The sequence below is a fragment of the Barbus barbus genome (genome assembly GCF_936440315.1).
Source record: "Barbus barbus genome assembly, chromosome: 28".
Classification (NCBI taxonomy): Eukaryota; Metazoa; Chordata; class Actinopteri; order Cypriniformes; family Cyprinidae; genus Barbus; species Barbus barbus.
In genome coordinates, this window is record NC_136756.1 from 8081775 (window position 1) to 8102609 (window position 20835).

General features: G+C 41.4%; 1 protein-coding gene across 1 annotated transcript in view; it reads right to left on the minus strand.

Moving 5' to 3' along the window:
* The window catches only part of cabin1 (calcineurin binding protein 1), a 115566-nt gene that overhangs the window by 44568 nt on the left and 50163 nt on the right, over positions 1-20835 (minus strand). The window contains exons 29-30 of the mRNA XM_079382768.1: positions 19531-19949; positions 4442-4555 (exon numbers count right to left, since the gene is read on the minus strand). Of these exons, the coding sequence (XP_079238894.1) occupies positions 4442-4555; positions 19531-19949 (533 nt within the window). The remainder of the gene's footprint in view (positions 1-4441; positions 4556-19530; positions 19950-20835) is intronic.

Below are 20835 nucleotides of genomic sequence, written 5' to 3' on the forward strand. Positions count from 1 at the left end.
GCAAATCGTGCTGACCGTATCTCTACATGTGAACCTCAGGTGTTTGCTACGACTGAACTTTCACATACCAGCACTTCACACATACAGAATGAAGCACAGCATATACATGTCATTCAGCCTGCTGTCAAACACACTTTCACTCGTTACACTCAGAAGACATGCTGATACAGAGAGAGCCACAGGCAGAGACAGATAAAGAAAACTGGACAGTAATGCTTTTGTAAAATAAAATAAAACAAAACCCAACCCAGGCAGATATTCTGTGGCTCGGGCCAGTGGTCCAGTGAGAGCAGGAGAGTGGGCTGTTACATATGCGAGCGCATATGCCTGAGTGTGTGGGGACATGGGAGAGAAACTGTGTTTGTGTTTTTGTGATGCGTTTAAGGCTTAGGCCAACAAATACTGCCAGAGCCTAGGGCAAACTAGAGCAGCCTGATCCATATCACTCTCTATTCTAATTCTATTCTTAAAAAAAAAAAAAAAAAAAAAACTTGAACTCTATTCATTTACTAACTACACTAGCTTCTTTATTCTTTTTCTATTCTATCTGTTTTCTTTTTATTTATTATATTATTAAAAAAATTCTAACTAAGACTTATCATAGCACTAGCATAATGCTCTTTTGCTTCCATTTGGATAAAAGCGTCTGCTAAATGACTAATTGTAAATGTAAATGTAAATGTAAATATCAATCACTCACATACACAAAGGCAACGATTCCCCCTCTCCTGTTCTGTAGAAACAGGAAATGACAATGTGATTCATGACACAACAAAATATACAGTATGTCCTCCTTTGTCTTCTCTCCATTTCACAAGCCTTCTACAACAGTGCAAATAAAAGTTTACATACATGCAACAATTGATCAACAGGGAAAATGGTCAATTAACTGGATGAGTGATGCCAGTCCACAGACTGACTTGTGTTGCAACCTCGAATTAAACTACACCATGTTGTTTTGTTTGGCCAGAGGAGAACTGGCCCCCCGACTGAGCCTGGTTTTTTCTCCAAGGAGTTTGCTTTGTCTTTGGCTTGCTTATTTGGGGACAGTTAATATTTGGCAATATTATCGACTTGTTAGCACAGACACTACTGGATGAGAACTGAACTGAGCTGGACGATGCCATTACTGAATCAACAATAAACTGACTTTAACTGAAACATTGACTGAATTTTGTTTGCATTATTGAAACACTGTTTTCCTGTTTAACACTAAAGCTGCCTTGACACAACCTGTATTGTATAAAGGGAAAAAATTAAGTCCATTATCAATTAAATACCATTTCTACGTACACAAAATTACATTTGAAAGTGGTCAAAGAATGGGGGAAAAAAGCGTACAATGGAAGAAAAACGGGCATTTTATATTAAATCCTTCAGGAAGGTCATAAAAATGTAGTTTTATGAGTCCAGATGTGGCTTGTCACAAGCACTTTGACTGTGATTGTGTGGCTAAAGTTGAGAGGTTTTTCAGCAGGACATAATTTACGTTTCACTGTTATATTCGTAGAATTCAAGCACTCCCATTTGCCAATGCAGCTTGTCATAACAGTGAATGATTAAATGTCGCTGTTGTAATTAAACTTCAATAGGTTCATAGAGCGTGTGCATAAATGTCAATCAAACGGAGCGCAACTGAGAAAATGACAGCAATATATTTCATTTAAACAATAATATTTTTTGGACATAGGATTAAGGTTAACTTAACCTAATTGATTAAAACATATAGAAATAATTAAAAAAAGTGTCTATTGCAGCTTTGTTTCTTCAAACTGAAACTTTAACACACAATATAGCTTAATCTTGCAATTGCAAGTTTATATAAACTTTATTTTTATTAATTAAATGTATAATTATTTGTTTTTATTATAAACTATTATTATTATTATTATTATTATTTCGCTTTACTCTCACTGTTTTGATTTTTAAAATGTAGTTTTATTATTATTTCTTTATTAGTATAATAAAATAAAATCATTTATTTTTTTATTATTAATTTTATGTAAAAAAGTAGTTAAAAGTAGGGCTGGGAAAATAAATCGATGCGTCGCAAATCGAGAAATGATTCAGCATCGATTCTGAGATTTTCTGAATGCGTCGCGATTCTTTCTCGAATTCTGAGCTACGTTTTGAACAGATGGCACTGCACGCTTTAGAAACAGCCGTACTCTGCTTGCTTCCCGTTCCTTACACAAACTTGGACCCAGGGGCAGCGTTTCCGTTTGGCAGATTATGGCAGTTGCCATACCCTATCCCAGTTAGGTGTGCCGTGGAAAATTATCCAAACTTTATCTCTCTATTATATTTCGTTATACATCTCATGAGCATTTGTGTGCGGAAAAAAAAATGTTAAAGGGGCCATATGATGCGATTTCAAGTTTTTCTTTCTCTTTGAAGTGTTACAAGCTGTTTGTGCATAGATAAGATCCCTGAAGTTGCAAAGTTTAAAGTCTCAAAACCAAAGAGATATTCTTTATAAAAGTTAAGACTCTGCCACGCACCCCTAAAACAGCTCATTCAAACACGCCCCCACATGGGAAGATGCAAAACACCGACCAAATGTATACGCAATGAAAGGCGGCGGAACTATTATTCTCGCTGCAGTGTTGTTGCTGCCGCCGGCGCCATGTCCTGGAGACGCTGTGTTTCGTTGTATAAGCGAAAGACCTTTTTTTGGTTTTCCAAAAGAGGACACAGCTAGAAATCAGTGGTTAAGTTGTATTTACAACCCTGTTCCAGAACAGTTCTGCCCAAATATTAGAGTGTGTGCAGCGCATTTTACGGAGGATTATTTCCTGAACCTGGGAGTTGCCAGCCAGCCAGCCAGTTACAAAGGTTGTTTATATAAAGTATGGCAATTCCAACTTTGCAAGGACAGTCTGGCGCTTCTGACTCACAGCCTGCAAGTACGTTTTCTTATTTAAAGAATTTGCCACGGACGATTCAAACTCAAGTTTTGAGCTGTGTAACGTAGTACTACATTTCGTCATTTCGACATTTCGTCAGTACTACAGTACGTCATTTCTCCAATCACAAATGTAGACATGGTAATGTTTACGCGGCGCGATGCAACACAACGCGTAAAAAGACTGTATAAGTCATTATAACCAGTAATTATATCCCCACTGGATGCAACAAATGTCTAATTTATAGTGGGTTTTATTGTTTTAGTTTCATTGCGCCAGGACACGGCATCACAACATGGTAAGGGACTTAACATCCACGAATCGATTCTGCATCGATTTATCGTCGTAGCCCTGGTTAAAACGTACACACGTGTTCTGACAGAGTAACCTCCTCGCAGCTGTTAAACACTGTTTATTATTTTTCTTTAATATTATTTACACTTATTTTTAACTTCTTTTTTTTAATCTGCACTTTACTTTGTAACATTAATCATACACTTCAAGGAATAATTCCCCCAAAAATTTACATTCTGTCATCGTTTACACACTCAATTTGTTCTAAACCTGTAGATATGTTGAAGAATGTTAGTAACGAAACAGTTGATGGTAGCTGTTCACTTCTATAGTATGGGAAAAAATACTATGGAAGTCAATGGTTACCATCAACTTTTTATTTATCCGCATTCTTCAAAAAAAATCTTCTTTTGTGTTCAACAGAGGACAACTCAACAAAAGGTTTGAAACAACTTGAGATGGAGTAAATGACAGAATTTTCTTTTTGGTTGAACTATCCCTTTAAATCTGCACATTGTGTAAAGGATACAACTAGGCAACATGGAATATCCATTAGATTAAAAACATAACCATAAAAACGGCTCTAAATTTACCACCATAATAAAATGCAAAAGCTCTTGAAGTTTCCATGAGCCGTGGACCGGATGCTGCTTGTGTATGTGAGGATTTTCCCATAAGCTGAGAACAGGTGGGCACGAGGTTGATGTATCCTAGTGGGTAGAGCTCTGAAGCCCAGCGAGACGTGACGCCCGAGTGTTTTTATATCGCCGTATGCCAAAACTGACAAAGCCACAGGCTGCTTCCTCACAGCGACCGCACCCACAGCCAAAGGTAGACACACTAACACTAACACAACACTAATGTTATGGCCTCCGCTCAGTGAGGACTGTACCAATGTGCCAAAAGGCCACTGGGCAAAACAGCAACAACACATGTACACATGCCATAGTGATGCCATCTGTCTGCCTCATGGTGTGCAGTAAGGACTGTAAATCCAGCCAGTTTAGGGCATTTTCAGTGAGGAGTCGTAATCTCTCTGGATTTATGTCTGTGTGTGTGAGGGGATTTTATTGCACTGAATCGCAGGAACTTATGATGGCATACATCACACACGTGTATGAACAGCAGACTCGCTCTGCCAGATATACACACATCACTAATATCTCCAGACTGGATCACTCTGTAGCTGTGATAGGGTGAACTTTGACATATAAGAACAGCTGCATGCATATGTGACTTACGTTGAACAGATTGGTCTTATTCCTCTCGCAAAAAAGTCCTTGTGCCGGCATGTGCTTCAGCTGTTGCCATGGGACACTGCTCCCTAGCAACACGTCTCGTGCCCATTGCAGGTTCTGTGAAAACACAAATATATTCAGTCAGCTCTGTATGCAGGAGGGCGAGAGAGGGTGTGATGACTTGAACTGAGTGAAGTCGGAGGAAAGCCTGACCGCTTCACTCGCACACACACTTCTGATGGAATACTAGAGTCCTGCTTAATAGTGTAGCATATACTAATTAAAAAAACAGTAGGCAGTATGTGAAAGAGTATGCAGTAGGTAAGGATAAACATCTCAATTAAACGCATGATGGTAGATTGTCACATGACTTCACCGTAGCATGCGGTTATAGTATATACTGTATACCACCCACTAGTTTTGAAAAACAGTATGCAATAGTTAGCAATAAGCATTTCAAACTGTATAAAACCACAGTGTCATGTGATTTTAATGCAGTATGCAGTGATAGTACATACTGTACATTGCATACTATTTTTGAGAAAATAATGTGATAGTATGGAGTAGGTAGCAATAAACATTTCTAACTATTAAACTAGTGTCATGTGACTTTAATGAAGCATGCAGTGATAGTACATACAGTACTGCCAGCCGCAGCACATTATAGCCGGAGTCAGATTTTACTGATCACGTGAAGAGAGATGCTTTCAGCACGAGCGCTTCGTGGGTAGAGCCTGGTTTATACTCGCCGCGTCAGCACGAGCGTGAAGGTGCGCGTCGCGGATGGAGCGCAACGGAGGATTTTGTTTTCAAACTAAAGTAAAAGACCGCTTCTTAAACCAGAGAAGGTGAACATGGTGGTATTCTTGTAGAAAAACATGCAAGTCCTGTCAGCGACAACCAGTTTAGTTTTACTTTTCTTTTTGTTTTCGTTTTGAGAAGCTTGTTAGCTTTGCTTTTTACCTCATGGAGGCTTTCCTTAATTAAAAAAAATATATATAAATATTTATTTGCATCCTCAGAGTTTGCTAAACTTTCTGTAATATACTCGGTATATAAGACAGCATGTGATGTGTCCTGTGCCATGCCGCTCTTATTCGTTTTTGTTAATAAATGTTATGTAAGCTAGTTTGTCATTTTAACGTACTGTTTTATTGTTGTTGTGCTTTTTAATTAAGAATAACAATGAATCCATCTTTTGTTTTAGTCTTAAAAAGTGAAAGGTGTATAGATACAAGCAAAACAGACAATTATCTTTTCTTGTAAAATGTGACACCAAGATCGCAAATTTGAAAGTGAAAGCGCACGAAAAAAGGAATTCCTGTTCACAAAATATAAATCACAAATAATACAGATGAAAAAGAACGAGTTGAATGTTGAATACTTTCGTTACCATATAACTATAAACTATGATAAAAGTTCATCAGCATGCATTGATTAATCAAATGTTTAAATTAAAAACAAAAAACAAATTGCAACCAAATTATGTGCTCGTGCGACCAACTGAGAAAGTTAGTCGCAAAAGTGAGATCAGTGGGAAGAATGAGTCTAGAGCCCTGTATGAAAGACTGCTAATTCTCAAAAAAAATTTTGTTAAGATGACTGAAAGGAGGAAAAACCAAAGTGAAGTATGGACTTACTTCACGCAGTCATTTATTTACTTTATAACAGTAAATAAATATCGGTTATGCATATCGGTTATTGGGCACATAAACATGCAAATAATTGGTATCGGTAAAAAAAAAAAAAAAAATCAATATCGGTCGATCACTATTATAAACCAATACTAGAATACTTTAGTAAAATATCAAGTATCAAAACTAGGGATGCATCGATCCGATACTCAGGATCGGTATCGGTCCCCATACGGACATTTTCTGCGGATCGGGTATCGGTTAGACAAGACCGATCCAAATCCGATATTGTACGTATACTATTCTGTGCTATTGTTGAGCCCCACGAAAGGCACAAAAACATTAAAAAGCACCATAAAGTTTTCGTGCACTATATTTCAAGTGTTCTGAAGCTGTTCCATAGTTTAATCTGAGGTACAGATGAATATTTAAGTCGTTAAATTCAAGTTCAGGTAAACTCCTCTCTCCGCTGCGGCTGTCTGTCATCCTCCATCCAGCATTCAAACTGCGTGTCGCGTTCGGTTACTACAGTCAAACTCTCTTCAAGTGCGCACGATAACAGGTTTAAAACTGTTAAAAGAAAAGGCTCAATAAACTAACTTAATACACTACGCATTAATATATTTTCCCTTTGTACTTTTCTAAGCGGACTCGGAGTGCTGCGCAGCCTGTACGCTATGACTCCGTGTCGCTTCAAGCGCATCATTCTGCGCACGGGATGCGTACAAGCGCTTTTTGCAGCTCTGTTTTGGAGCCTTTCATATTATAACACCTTTGCGCAAAGAAAGATTGTTAATACTCTTTCTTGTTCTGTCCTATCTATCATATGTTGCTGCCTTCATTACTGTGCTATAGATTTAATAGAAATGTCTTTTAATTTTATAGTATATATGTAAATGTATTAGCTTTTTCATAAATGTATTTTACAACAATACAAAGAGCAATTTTATTTGTAAATAAAAATGTTTCACTAGATTTTATAAAATTATTGTATTATAATCGTTCCCAAATGAAACCCAAACAAACAGGACACGCAATAAAAGACCGAACAATATAATGCAAGCACTATCAAAGATTTGACCACAAAATCAACTTTTTACTGATATTGCGAGATCACTTTTCACCTCAAGGTGTAATATCACAAGATCTTGTGCGCACCCAAAATCCGAGTTAAACGGCTCTGTATTTCTATCAGACGCGCTGCATCATTAATTTTGCGAGAAAATATTATCTTTATCAAAAACAAAAATGAATACTAATTTCATATATACTGCCTTATAAACATTCAAGCACTTTTCAAGTACCTTTTCATAAATATGGCTGTTTTCAAGGGTTTTCCAGGACTTGAAAATGTCAAATTCAAGTACTTCAAGCACTTTAAACACCTTGTACGAACCCTGGAAAACAGTGTGCATCACAATATGCAGTAGGTAGAAATAAACATTTCAAACTGTATTAAACTATAGTGTCACGTGACTTTAATGAAGTATGCAGTTAAATACTGCATACTAGGTAGTGATAAACATTTCAAACTGTATTACGCTGCAGTGATAGTACAGACTGTACACTGCCTACTGTTTCTCAAAAAGGTATGCATTAGGTAGTAAGCATTTCAAATTGCAATTTGCTACATTACTGACACATGAAATCTAGTATTTATACTGCCCGTTGGTTTTAAAAATGTGTGTGAAAGTGTGTTGTGGCGGTTTTTTGTTTCTTTCAAAGAGTTTCAAGTAATATTATGCTATACTATTGTCACATAACCTCACAAAATATGATTATTTTGCAATTTTAGAAATTTCTTCTTCTAGTCAGGGTTGCCCAGTCTGTTTAATAAAACAAGCCCAATTGCTACTCAAAACTAGCCCAATCATAGCCAAAACGAGGCGATGGTGTTCCAGGGCAAATTGGCAAACAAAATTGCATTCTGGGGGCGAGGGGTTTCATTTAACCTATGGACAAAAAAAAAAAAAAACCTGCAGCAACAGTATGAGAGTAGTCCAATTCCACAGGAAGACTGAGGACTTGGCAACACTTTGTGTTAATTTGACACACTGGAAATCGGTTAAGTCATATTGCATTGTGGAACTGCAAATACAGTACTGTAAATTTTAATCTAGCATGCCATCCAGCTATTCTATACATAAAAACGTTAAATTAATTGATTTACTGAACCCAGGAAAACACAGAAACAACTTTAATATAGACAAACGTCTCCCGTTAGATGGCTAAAGACTGAAAGCTAATCAAAACTCATGTGACACTCCAATATAATTACACTGTATCATCCCATCAAATCCATTTCCACACCACTAATTCACCGTTAATGAACACACAACATCAGAGCATTGCAGTCTGACTTCTTTATTAGGAAACAGACACGCACGTATCTCTCACTGTATGTCACACTGTACAAATGAGAGCTCAAACACTGTTTGGGGCCATTCATTAAATCCGAGAGCTAAATTTCCATGATTTCACCCTGTGAACGAGTCGGGTGCGATTAAACGTGTTGTGGCGGTTATGAAATCTCTGGCTCGTCATGGTGAGGTGATTACATTTCAGAGCTGAACAATCTCTGCTCAAAGATCAGACAGATTTCTCAGTGTGAAGGGATGGAGATGACATATGTGAGTCCGTTTGGTAAGAAAGTGTCTTAAAGGAGCACAAACACACATGCAATGGAGAGAGAGAGAGATGATATAGGGACTCCAAATCTGACAAGTAAAAGAAATTGTGAATAATGTATGCAATCATAATAAGGACTGATATTTCAAGCTTCAAAAAATGATGCAAAAGCACCATAACAATAGTTCATCTGCTTTATTTTAAGTCTTATCATATATCAAATTAAATTTTAAGTCATTATTCAGTAATAATTATCCCTGCCAGGGCTCTGGACTATGACTAAACATTATTCCTGCCTGAGCAACTGGTTTTTGTTAGAGGTTGCACTGGTGCCACTACCAGTTTGATTAACCTATAAACACTGCCATTTCTGTTGTGTATGAGAAACAGCAAACGGGCCAGAAGTGGAACAAAACCACGTCTGGAGCCCAGTAGATTGAACTTAAGCCATTATTCAATGATAATCTTCCTCTCCAATGAGCTGTTAACCACTGCGATTTGTGAATAAATCATTGGGACGGGTATTGTGAACTGGATCAAACAATTCATTGAAACATCTAACATCAAACATCTGACTCAAAAAAATATATATATATTTTTTTTTTAAAAGAACCAGGCAATTGCTACTTTTCTCATATGAACTCATGACCTTCAGTAAATAACATTCAGTCAGTTTTTCCACACAAAGCTATCATACATCTTCAGAAGGATTGAAATACAGTGCATAAGTCATATGAAATATGATACTTTTGTCATTAAGTAATTCACTGTTTGTGTTTCAAAGAAGACAGGAAGTTGCAATGACATGACATGAGTGTGAGTAAACGATAACAAAACTGTGATATCGGAGTGAAGCATTCCTTTAGTTATCATAAATCAAGATATGACAGTGAGAGAAAGAACAAAGTAGAAAAGAAAGCAAAAGGCTGGGTATGTAAGGTTAAGCCAGCAGTCATTATCACAGAGAAAAGGCTTTAGTCTACCCTACTGTGAAAGAAACACCACCAATAATGCTTTGCTTTCTTTTCAAGTGTCCTCTTCCATTGAGCAGTCACTGGTATTATTATACATGGCTCTGCAGTTTATATCAATCTGCAGTTTAAAAAAATTCCTTTCTTGCTACAAAGGAATCTGCTATTGTTCCGCAGAAAGGTAAACTAAAGCTTTCATAGAAAACGGGAAGAAAGAGAGATAATCACATGCAGGGACTGTATGACAATGATTTTAAAATGTTGGTTTCTATTACGAACAAATGTTGTAATATGCGTCCAGACAGGGTCCAAAATTACCACCATGCCACACCATTACCACCATCACTGGCCATTAGGGTTGGGCCGATCGACAATGCCATCGTCGATGGCTGATAGGCATCACGATGTTGAGCCGGTATCGTGATCCCCCCCATACCCCCCACAATCTGCTGCACCCCAACGGATGGACGGATGGGCGTGTCTATGGGGAAGGGGGCGGAGTTGGAATATAGCCGTTTCCCCGGTAACCGTAGTAAACAAAGCAGCGCAGCACCTGACTTTGAAACTTGCAGCACTCATATTTAATCAATTAAAGCATAGCCTTTTGAAGTTTAAGCTATATCTCAATTTACATGTATAGTTTTTTTTTTTACCGAAGCACCGCCTAAGTCTTCTCCTCCCCTTTCTACCAGTGAACCATTTGTCACTGCAACTTCCCGAACAGGCAACACACACACACACACACACACACACACACACACAAACTAAATCGTATGCCTGATGAAAAAATATATTTAAAACACGTTCATATTTTAGAAAATGTAGTTAATATTTGCATCACTAATGATTTAGTGATGCAAATATTGATCTGCTCCGGGTGTGTGTTCACGGTGTGTGTGTGTTCACTGCTGTGTGTGTGCACGTTGGATGGGTTAAATGCAGAGCACGAATTCCGAGTATGGGTCACCATACTTGGCCGTATGTCACTTCACTTCACTTCACTTTATCTTATCCACCCGCGACCCACCCGCAAATAATCAGAATGCATTTTTTTTATTACCCGACCCATGGATTAACCACAGCGCCCGCACCGCCATCACATCACTACAGCACAGATATCAAAGCATCAGATATCATGCCAAGTTGAGGGGACAAATGGGTTGAAATTTGTATGAATCGATTGTGTGAGAAGAATTTCACATAAGATCTGGCAACCGGACAACCTTGGAATATATTGAAGCGATTATTCATATAATGAGGTTTGGGCCTTACAAATTACGGGAGTTTTACCAGAGGTGAATGTAGCAAACATAAAATACGCCCAGTGGGATTTTTTTAATAGCAAGATTAAAAATGATAACGGATGATAGCGGGATAGAATGGTCAAATATGGGAGAATCCCAGGAAAAACGGGAGGGTTGACAGGTATGGTAATTATACTGCATATAAATGGCGGGCATCAGGCAGCCGCTTTTATGCCTGGCATTGAAACGGTTTTTGAATGCACAATCGCTATTTTAGTTTCACTTTCACTTTCAAGATTCGCAATCGCACGTGCTCTGTTTATACTATGGAGCGGCAGTCATCTCTCCTTACTCTGTTTATGTGGCAAGTGAAATTTTATGTACTATAATGTAACAGGCAACCATTAGCAATTGGTCTTTGTTTTCCGTGTCTTTCTGAATACGGATTCACGCTTCGCCACGATACACCCCTCACCCCCCCCCCCCCCCCCCATCCCCCGCGATGTCATCGTCCGATGCCAATTTTGTAGACATCGCCCAACCCTACTGGCCATGAAACAATAGGTTACTTGCGTAACCCCGGTTCTCTGATAGCATTAAGTGAGGTGTCTCACTATGGGATACGCCCCTTCCGCGTATTCCTCAGAAGCCCTATTACATTACGCCAGCCCCAATTGGCTGGCAGACGTGACGCTGTGTCTGGGAGTGGCCTCCCCACCCCTCAGTATAAAGGAGCGACACAACGTCACTACGACATTCAAAACAAGCACACCTCTTCCTCGCTTCGCACAGCAAGGAGGGTGATCTGGTGAGACACCTCACTTAATGCTATCAGAGAACCGGGGTTACGCAAGTAACCTATTGTTCTCTTTCAAGCATACGTTTCGGTGTCTCACTATGGGATATCCTAACTCCCGTATTGCCAGATAGCCTGCCTCGAAGTCTCCTGCCAACCACAATACTGCGTGCGGGGCTGAACGAGTCATGACTCGTGATTCACATTCCAACGCTCAATACTGCATGCGCTAAAGTCTGAGCTGTAACGTCCAGCTTATAGAACCTTGCAAATGTATGCGGTGAGGACCAGCTCGCCGCTTCGCAAATATCCTGTAACGAGACTCCTTTAAACAGGGCCCAGGACGTTGACATTCCCCTTGTTGAGTGTGCACGTAAACCAGATGGGGACACAAGACCCTTACTGGAATATGCCAGCTAGATCGCCTCCACTATCCAGTGCGACAACCGCTGCTTAGTAATCGGCTTCCCCGTACGAGGTTTCGCCCAAGATACGAACAGCTGATCACTTTCCCTGAACCCTCTAGTTCTTTCTGTATAAATGCGTAAAGCACGCACTGGACACAATGCATTTAACTTTTGCTGTTCTGATGAAGCAAAAGGTGGTGGACAGAAGGCTCTTAACTCAAGAGGAATGATAGCCTTAACTATTTTGGGCATGAATGCAGGATTAGGTTTCAGAACTACCCCTGCATCCCCAGACATGAACTGCAAACACGCTGAGTGCACTGAAAACGCGTGAATCTCGCTTACGCGTTTTGCCGAGGATAAAGCTAACAGCAGTGCCGTCTTAAATGACAATATTTTTAAATCAACCTTATCCAGCGGCTCAAATGGGGACATGGAAAGAGCATCTAGCACCAATCCCAAGTCCCATGAGGGGGAAATCGGTCTCGACACTGGCAAGGCGCGGCGCGCACCTTTCATAAACCTGCCTACCAAAGGATGCTGCCCCACAGTTTTATTATCAAAACCAATGTGACAAGCAGATATAGCAGCCAGAAACACTTTTATGGTTGAAAACGCTTTCCCTTGGTCTATCAAATCCTGAAGAAATGATAGAACCACTGCCACTGAACACTGAAAGGGTATCTCATGTTTAGTTGCGCACCAGCGCTCGAACACGCCCCATTTGCATTCATAAAGAGACCTAGTCGATGAAGCTCTAGCATTTTGTATGGTTCTAATAACGCTGTCAGGCAGACCGGTTATATTTAAATTGACCCACTCACAGGCCATGCCCATAGTGCCAGGCGTTCTGGATGAGGATGAAAAATCTCCCCCTCTGCTTGTGACAGAAGATCTCTGCGCAGCGGGAGAGACCACGGGTCTTTGTACAGCATATGTATGATCTCCGCTAGCCAATACTTCCCTGGCCACCTCGGAGCTATTAATATCAGTTTTAGTCCCTCCTCCCTCACTCTGTAAAGTGTTGGGGATATCAATGCTATCGGTGGGAAAGCGTAAAGGAGAGTGCGAGGCCATTCGTGCGCCAGCGCATCTATCCCCAGAGGCGCGCTCTGATCTTTCAGGGAGAAAAACAGAGGACACTGAGCATTGTCGTGTGACGCGAACAGATCTACTGTCGCTCTGCCGTATATGCTCCAAATCTGTTCGACCACCTCCCTGTTCAACTTCCACTCCCCGTAGAGAGGATTGCCCCTGGAAAGCAAATCCGCACCCTGGTTCATAACACCCTGTACGTGCGTCGCTCTCAGGGATAAAAGATTGGTATTGCTCCATAAAATCAGTTTGCGTGCTAACATGTGCAAGGGAAGTGATCTGAGACCTCCCTGCCGGTTTATGTAAGCCACAACCGTAGTGTTGTCCGTTCTCACGAGAACATGATGCCCTTTGAGAAAAGGAAGAAAATGCTTCAACGTCAGAAAAACGGCTAGCATTTCCAAATAGTTTATGTGAAGACTGGTCAGATGTTGATCCCATCTTCCATTCACTATCCTGCCCTCGTGAATGCCCCCCCAACCGGACAACGACGCGTCCGTTGTTATCACTTTTCTGGCTCGAACCACGCCCATGAGTACCCCCTGAACCAGAAAGGTCGGGTGTCTCCACTGGCGCAGTGCTAAGACTGCCTCTGACGTCACTCTTACTCTCCTGCGGGAGTGACGTATTGGGTCCAGTCCCTGAGACGCTACCCAGCGTTGAAATTCTCTCATGAACAGTCTGCCTAAGGGAATAACTATCAGGGCTGAAGCCATCAGTCCTAATAGCCTGAGGCATGTGCGAAAGGAAACACTGTTTCCCCTCTGAAAATCGGTCATGCACCGAGTGAATTTTCTCACCCTGTCTTCTGACAGTCGTGCTCTGAATGTCACCGAGTTCAGTGACAGCCCCAGATATGTTATAGACTGTGTGGGAATTAAAACACTCTTTTCGATGTTTAATTTGAAACCCAGTTTCTGTATGTGTTCCAGAAGCATAACTGTGTGTTCTCTCGTTTCTCGCTCTGACTGAGCTGTCACCAGCCAGTCGTCTATGTAAGTAGCGAGACGAATGCCCTTCTCCCTGAGCGGAGTGAGTGCCGCTTCTGTACATTTTACAAACACTCGGGGGCTGAGAGACAACCCGAATGGTAGAACCAGATACTCGTATGCCACGCCGAGGAAAGCAAACCTCAGGAATTTCCTGTGGGGTGGATATATCTTTATGTGAAAATATGCGTCCTTCAGGTCGATTGACGTAAACCAATCGCCATGGCGCACTAATTTTAGGAGTGTAGAATGAGTGAGCATTCTGAACTTGTACTTTCTTAAGTACTTGTTCAGTGCCCGCAGATCTAATATGGGACGAAGAGCTTGAGTCCCTTTCTTTGGGACGAGGAAGTACCTCGAGTAAAACCCGCTGTGGCTCTGCTCGGGTGGGACCACTCTTATAGCCCTTTTGTTCAACAGAGAGGAAATTTCTTCCTGAAGAACATGCTTTAATTTTTCCCGCACCTGAGAATGAATTATCCCTTTGAAATGCGGGGGGGAAGCGGCGAACTGCAGTCGGTACCCGAATTGTACTGTCCTTAGTACCCAGCGGGACCGTGTGCATTCTCGCCAACTGTTTATTTGCAGCGTTCTGGCGCCCTCGTGTGGCTGAGCCGTGAGCGAGTTTGTTGTCTGTACTGCGCATGCGTGGGCATTCAGCGCTCGGACAGAGTTTAAGCGTCTCATCACCCCTAAGGGAGCTAAAGCTCCCCGAGGTGATGTTATGCTGTGGTCTGTCAACGTGTTTTGCAACGTTTTTTGGGGAATTATGTTTTGCAACATGTTTTGGGAATACAATGAAAACTTTATTGAGTTTTGGACATGAAAAATGCTTGTGACTAGTGGGTGGGTGTACACCACTGCACCATCCCTTGTCCTTTTCACTGCTCTGGTTCCCCTGGCCCAACCGGGCTCTATCTTTCCACAGAACATCCGGGAACTTTGGAACTCGTCCACTGTCGAACGCTGAACATCTGGGGGACGGGAGCTCGCGAACGGGGGGGCTTTTGTGCTCCTTTCCCCGGGGAAGACCCCATCAAACTGCCTTCTTCTTCCTCCTCGCTCCCTGAGGATGGGAGTGAGGATGAGGTTGAGGAGCTGGCTGGACCGCCTGAGCTGTTGCAGGCGGGTAGTTCTTCCTAGGCCAGGCAGTTCTCTGTTCCGGGACTCCGCTGTGACCCACTGCATTCACGTTCGGTCTCTGCCGCCGAGGAATGCGATAGCTGGGGGGTGGGCGGGCCGTAACTTGTGCGAAAGTCTGCCGAGGTGGCGGGGGGGGTGCAGTCTGTGCCTTCCGAGGCATACAGAGCTGCAAAGCCTCATCATCCCTCTTCTTTTCCTCGCATCTCTTTTGCATCAGTGTCAACGCCGAGCCAAAAATGCCTTCTGTGACCACCGGTGCGTCCAGGATAGCTTCTTTCTCCCTGTCTGAGAGATTAGCCAGGTTAAGCCAACGTCCTCTCTCTTGGATGACCATTGTGGCCATGGCTTTGCCCGCGGCTTGAACCGCGCACCTCTGAAGACGCAGAGAGAGATCTGTCACTACACAGATCTCTTCCCAGTGCGTCTGACCTGGTATGGTCGACGCTTCGTCCTGCAATTCCGCTTGGTACGCGGTCAGCATAGAGGTAGCGTTCAGCGCCCTGACAGAGAGAGCAATCGCTTTATAAGCGCGTTCCGACATGCTTGACTGGAAACGGTCCGCTTTGGATGGCAACGTCGGATTTGCAGCTGCCGTGTGCTTTGGATGCAAGTGCGCGGCAACTAATGGCTCCATGGGAGGCATTCGGAGAAGTCCTACTTTCTCCATTCCCTCCACATCGAGAGCGGATCCTCCCTGCACGGGTAACTTGCTGGTGAACGGTTTGTCCTTCCAGGTCACCGCAAGCTCCTCCAGGAGCTCTGGAAACACAGGAAGGAGCTGCCGTGCTGCCCGTTTCGCCCTCGGCAGCCGCTTACCCTCATAGCGAGACTTTGCAGTCTCTGCTACCACGGTCGGCCACGGAATATTTAGTTTCTCTGCAGCGCGTTTGCACACATCTTGCAGATCCACACTGAGCAGCGGGGATGGTGCCCCATCCGCATCTTCCGTGGTCCCCGCCGCGGCGAAGGGTTGTGCCGTGTGCGCAGGGGGAATGAAAGGGGAGTCCTCGAAATCTTCCTCTTCTTCAGAGAGAAGAAAGTCCGATTGTCCCTCTTCCTCGAAATCGAGCGCGTCTTCTTCCTCGTCCGTGCTAAACACACTGGTCAGAGGGACGCAAACGTCAAGCTGTTCACCCCATGATAAAGCTGCCGTGGTGGGCAGCTCTACAGGGATGGATACCTGCGGAGTGGCAGCTGGAACGGGGCTAGGCGACATGAGGGGATCGTGGCCTGACAGGCTAGCTTGGCGTGCTAGCCTGCGACGAAGGCTCTTCGTAGTGAAGCGTGCGCAGTGTTCACAGGAACCGGGGTTCTCGATCGCCATTTGGGCATGTTTCAGCCCAAGACATGCAGAGCAGACCTGGTGTGTGTCTTTGCATGAAATTTTGTTCCCACATGAACAAAGTCGCACAGCATCTCCCTCGCTAGCCGGGACAGTCTGCATTGCAGCAGCCATCGTAGTATCGAACACTCCTTGCAATCGGCTGGAATGCAAAATTGAAGGAGTCAGGCGAAAAAACGGCGTGGTGGCCAGTCGTTCGTCCGAGAGTTCGTTAAGGCTTCTGGTGTGAAGCGAGAAGAGGTTTTTGAATGTCGTAGTGACGTTGTGTCGCTCCTTTATACTGAGGGGTGGGGAGGCCACTCCCAGACACAGCGTCACGTCTGCCAGCCAATTGGGGCTGGCGTAATGTAATAGGGCTTCTGAGGAATACGCGGAAGGGGCGTATCCCATAGTGAGACACCGAAACGTATGCTTGAAAGAGAACTGAATTTTGCATTATTGTTTTGAAAAAAAAAAACATCCTGAGACGCAAAGCTGAATTTTCAGCATCATTACTCCAGTCTTCAGTGTCACATGATCCTTCAGAAATCATTCCAATAAGCAGATTTGCAGCTCAAGAAACATTTCTGCTTATTATCAATGTTGAAAACAGTTGTGCTACTTAGTTTATGTGTTTATGGAAACTGTAATACATTTTTTAAAAGTTCAAAAGAACAGCATTAATTAAAAAAAAAAAAAGTTTAAATAAACTGCAACATTATGAAAGTTTTTACTGTCACCTTTCATGAATTTAACATCTTTGCTGGAAAACAATTATTAAATTATTTTGTTAAAAATAAATAACTTACTGCCACTGATCTCAAACTTTTGAACGGCAGTGCATTTAAAATTTTATATAAACTTGTGAATTTGATCCTTATAAACATCAAAATGACTATTTATGAAATATATGCCGATATCTTTATAATCATTTAAATTAATAATTACAAAATGGATAGTTATGATACTGGGTGCTGATTGGTTAAAGCAGCCATCCAAAACACACAATATACTGTAGTAACAGCTACTGCACAGATAATAAATGAATCAAAAATGTTAAATGTTTTTCATATTCATTTGATTAAGTACTTCTATAACAGCAATATAGTACTTCATTTCCTCCAATTCTGCATTAATAATATCACATCTTAAGGGTGTTTACGTGCATCCCACTGCTGTGCCTAACAAAGACCTTCAGCCCATTTGAGCAGGAAGTTGATTTATTTAGCACAGGTTTTTACATGACTAGACCACATATGTCAAGTAAGTATGGGGAATCCCCACTGACCCCATGTGCACACCTTTTGACTTTACAATATCAACCACAAGTTAAAAACAAACTGCAGCGGATACATTAGACTTCAGGCAAGTGTAAGTGGTTTGTTTAGCGGTCAGGGGTGTTACACAACATTCTGGCACTGCGCTAAACTTGGCACTACTGCTCTTTTTGCACCCATGAGGTGAGTGGGCACAGTTTTTAATGCCGAGTCTCAATATCTGTAGGTAGTGGCATCCACCGTGCATAGGCTTCAAACACACACACACTGGTGAATATGATATCATCTTCTTGGCTCAGTTAGCATTAGCGATACATAATGCTACATAGACACATATCTGCTGACGCTGATATTCTTGTGCGGTAAATGGTTTTTATAAAGCATATGCTTATCTATTTGTGCCAAAACACTTACCAGTGTTATGTACAGAGACAACTATAACTACAAGCCATTTGCAATATGTGGAGTGGAGATTACAAAACATTGTTTGAGCGGCCCAACGCTGACACTGACAAGTGTTGGGTGAGACTAAATAAGGTGAATCTCATTAACACCGTCAAGAAATGTCATGGTTATACTTCAAATCAATAGCCATGTACACACTGCAGCTGAATTCGGTTGTCAGTTCACCTACTCCTTAATAGTGTTCTGTACACACATAATTCACTAAAATACGGAAGTGACAACTGCATTGGAAAACTGCATTAACTCCCGAAAAATACAGGTAGTGACAACCGCATTTACAGAAATTCAATGCAGTGAGTAAGGAACTGAACAACCAGTTGTTAATGACACATTTAAACGTGCATCAGAAATGTGTCTTCATCTGTATGTGAGATGCAAGAAAATAACAGTAAAAGAAGAAATAACCTTAGCACATTTGAGGCTACTTGCGCTATATATATATATATATATATATATATATATAGTGTGTGTGTGAGGATGACCTCACACACACATCCACTAGTGTATATAAAATATATATATATATATTTTTTTTTTATATATATATATTTGTGAAAAATACTAATAGGATTACAGAATCAAGAAGTTGTCATCTAAAGTACAAGTATGTTTATTTTACACAATTTTCACATTTCTTAAATATTAATTAGAATAAACAAAAATGATATGTATCGGCTTTATACCCTGCTCTCTAAGATATCCGCATAGGCTATCAAAAAAACTATATCGGTTGACCACTACACTTTACAGATTTGGTAGAATCTGTAAAATAGACAGAAGAAAAGTTTGAAATATGTAGTAATTAATAAACTTTTAAAAAAAGTTGTTAAAATCTGTTTATTGTAGTCCTTCAGAAAAATGTGCCGAGTCTCTTATATTTTGGAGACAAAATTGCGGATTTCACCAAAATATGTTAGTACAACAGGGTTGCAAACTCATCATAGTTGAAACTTGAAACAGATGCAAACCTTGGTAAGAAAAATTCAACTATATTTAAAAAAAAAAAAATGTAATCTCTACTTCAGTTGTCTCAGGCCACATGCAAGTTTGCATTCCTGTATTTCAATGGCACAGAAATTATTCACTGTGCGGTGTGTGTATGAAGTGTATGTGTTTGCGCACCTTGTGTGTCCTGCTGTAGGCGTACAGGTGGGCCAGACGATAGAGACTCTTGTAGTGTTGCGGGAAGCGACTCAGACACAGGAAGAGAGACCTCACACACACATCCACTAGTGTTTTCCTCTGCTCTCTCTGTCCCGGCGGCAGACACTTAGGCAGCTCTATCACCTCCAGGGGAGGCGGCGGCTCTGGCCTGCGCTTGCCCTCACTGGAGAAGCTGGTCTGGGGGTGAGGTCTGTGTGGTTGGGCGGTGTGCAGAGAATGAGGTGGAGCTTGGGTCGGAGTGTCTGTGGTAGGAGTTTTGGGGACGGAGGCCTCAGGGGACGTGATGGATAAGGTGGTGTCCGAAGACTCTTGTGTGACTGAAGATTCTTGAGAGAGTGTGGCGGAGCTGATATCCATGTTCTTGTCCTCCAAGGGGCCTGTGGGATTTCAAGAGGTCAGAGGTGACCACCAGCTGCAGATACTGATTGTAAAAAGCAGCAGAAAAGGAGAAGATAAACTACTGCGTTTTGTGCTCTTGGCAAGACAGGTATAGGCTGAATTTCATGAAAACTGTCAAGTTTTGCCAGACATGGTTGGCGCCAATGGCTTCAAGGTCAGCATGCCGACATGTAGCGCCATTGTGCTTTGGGCATCCCGAGTTCGAGTCCCAACTCCCAGACCTTTCTGGATCCCATCCCCCACTCTCTCACCCACTTCGCTTCCTGTCAAAACTATTCTGTCGTATCTAAATAAAGGCATAAAACGCTGAACATAAATCTAAAAAAAAAAAAAAAAAAAAAACGTTTTGCCAGACATGTTCTAAGAAATTATAGCTAGGAAAATCCTAAGAAATTATATTATTGTTATATATATATATATATATATATATATATATATATATATATATATATATATATATATATATATATATATATATAAAATTATCCACAGTGGTGGTAAAAATTAGTAGAACACTAGTATTTTCACCAGCTAAAAAATGGTTTTAAGTCAGTTATTTCTATCTTTTGCTGTAGTGTGTCAGTAGAAAATATCCGAACATTCATTTTGCCATTAACTGAACTATGTCAACATCTCCAAGATGCTTCAAGAAACCTACCTGCAAAGCAACAGTACTGTTAAAAGTTTTAGGCACATGTGTAAGTATGCTGTAAAATAAGGATGCTGTCAAAAAATATCATAAATAGATTTTATCAAATAACTTCTATTAACTAAATTAAAATCAACATTCGGTGTGAGCAACCTTTGCATTTAAAGCAGCTTTTGCCCTTGGTGCACTTGAGTTAGTTTATAATAGTCATAATA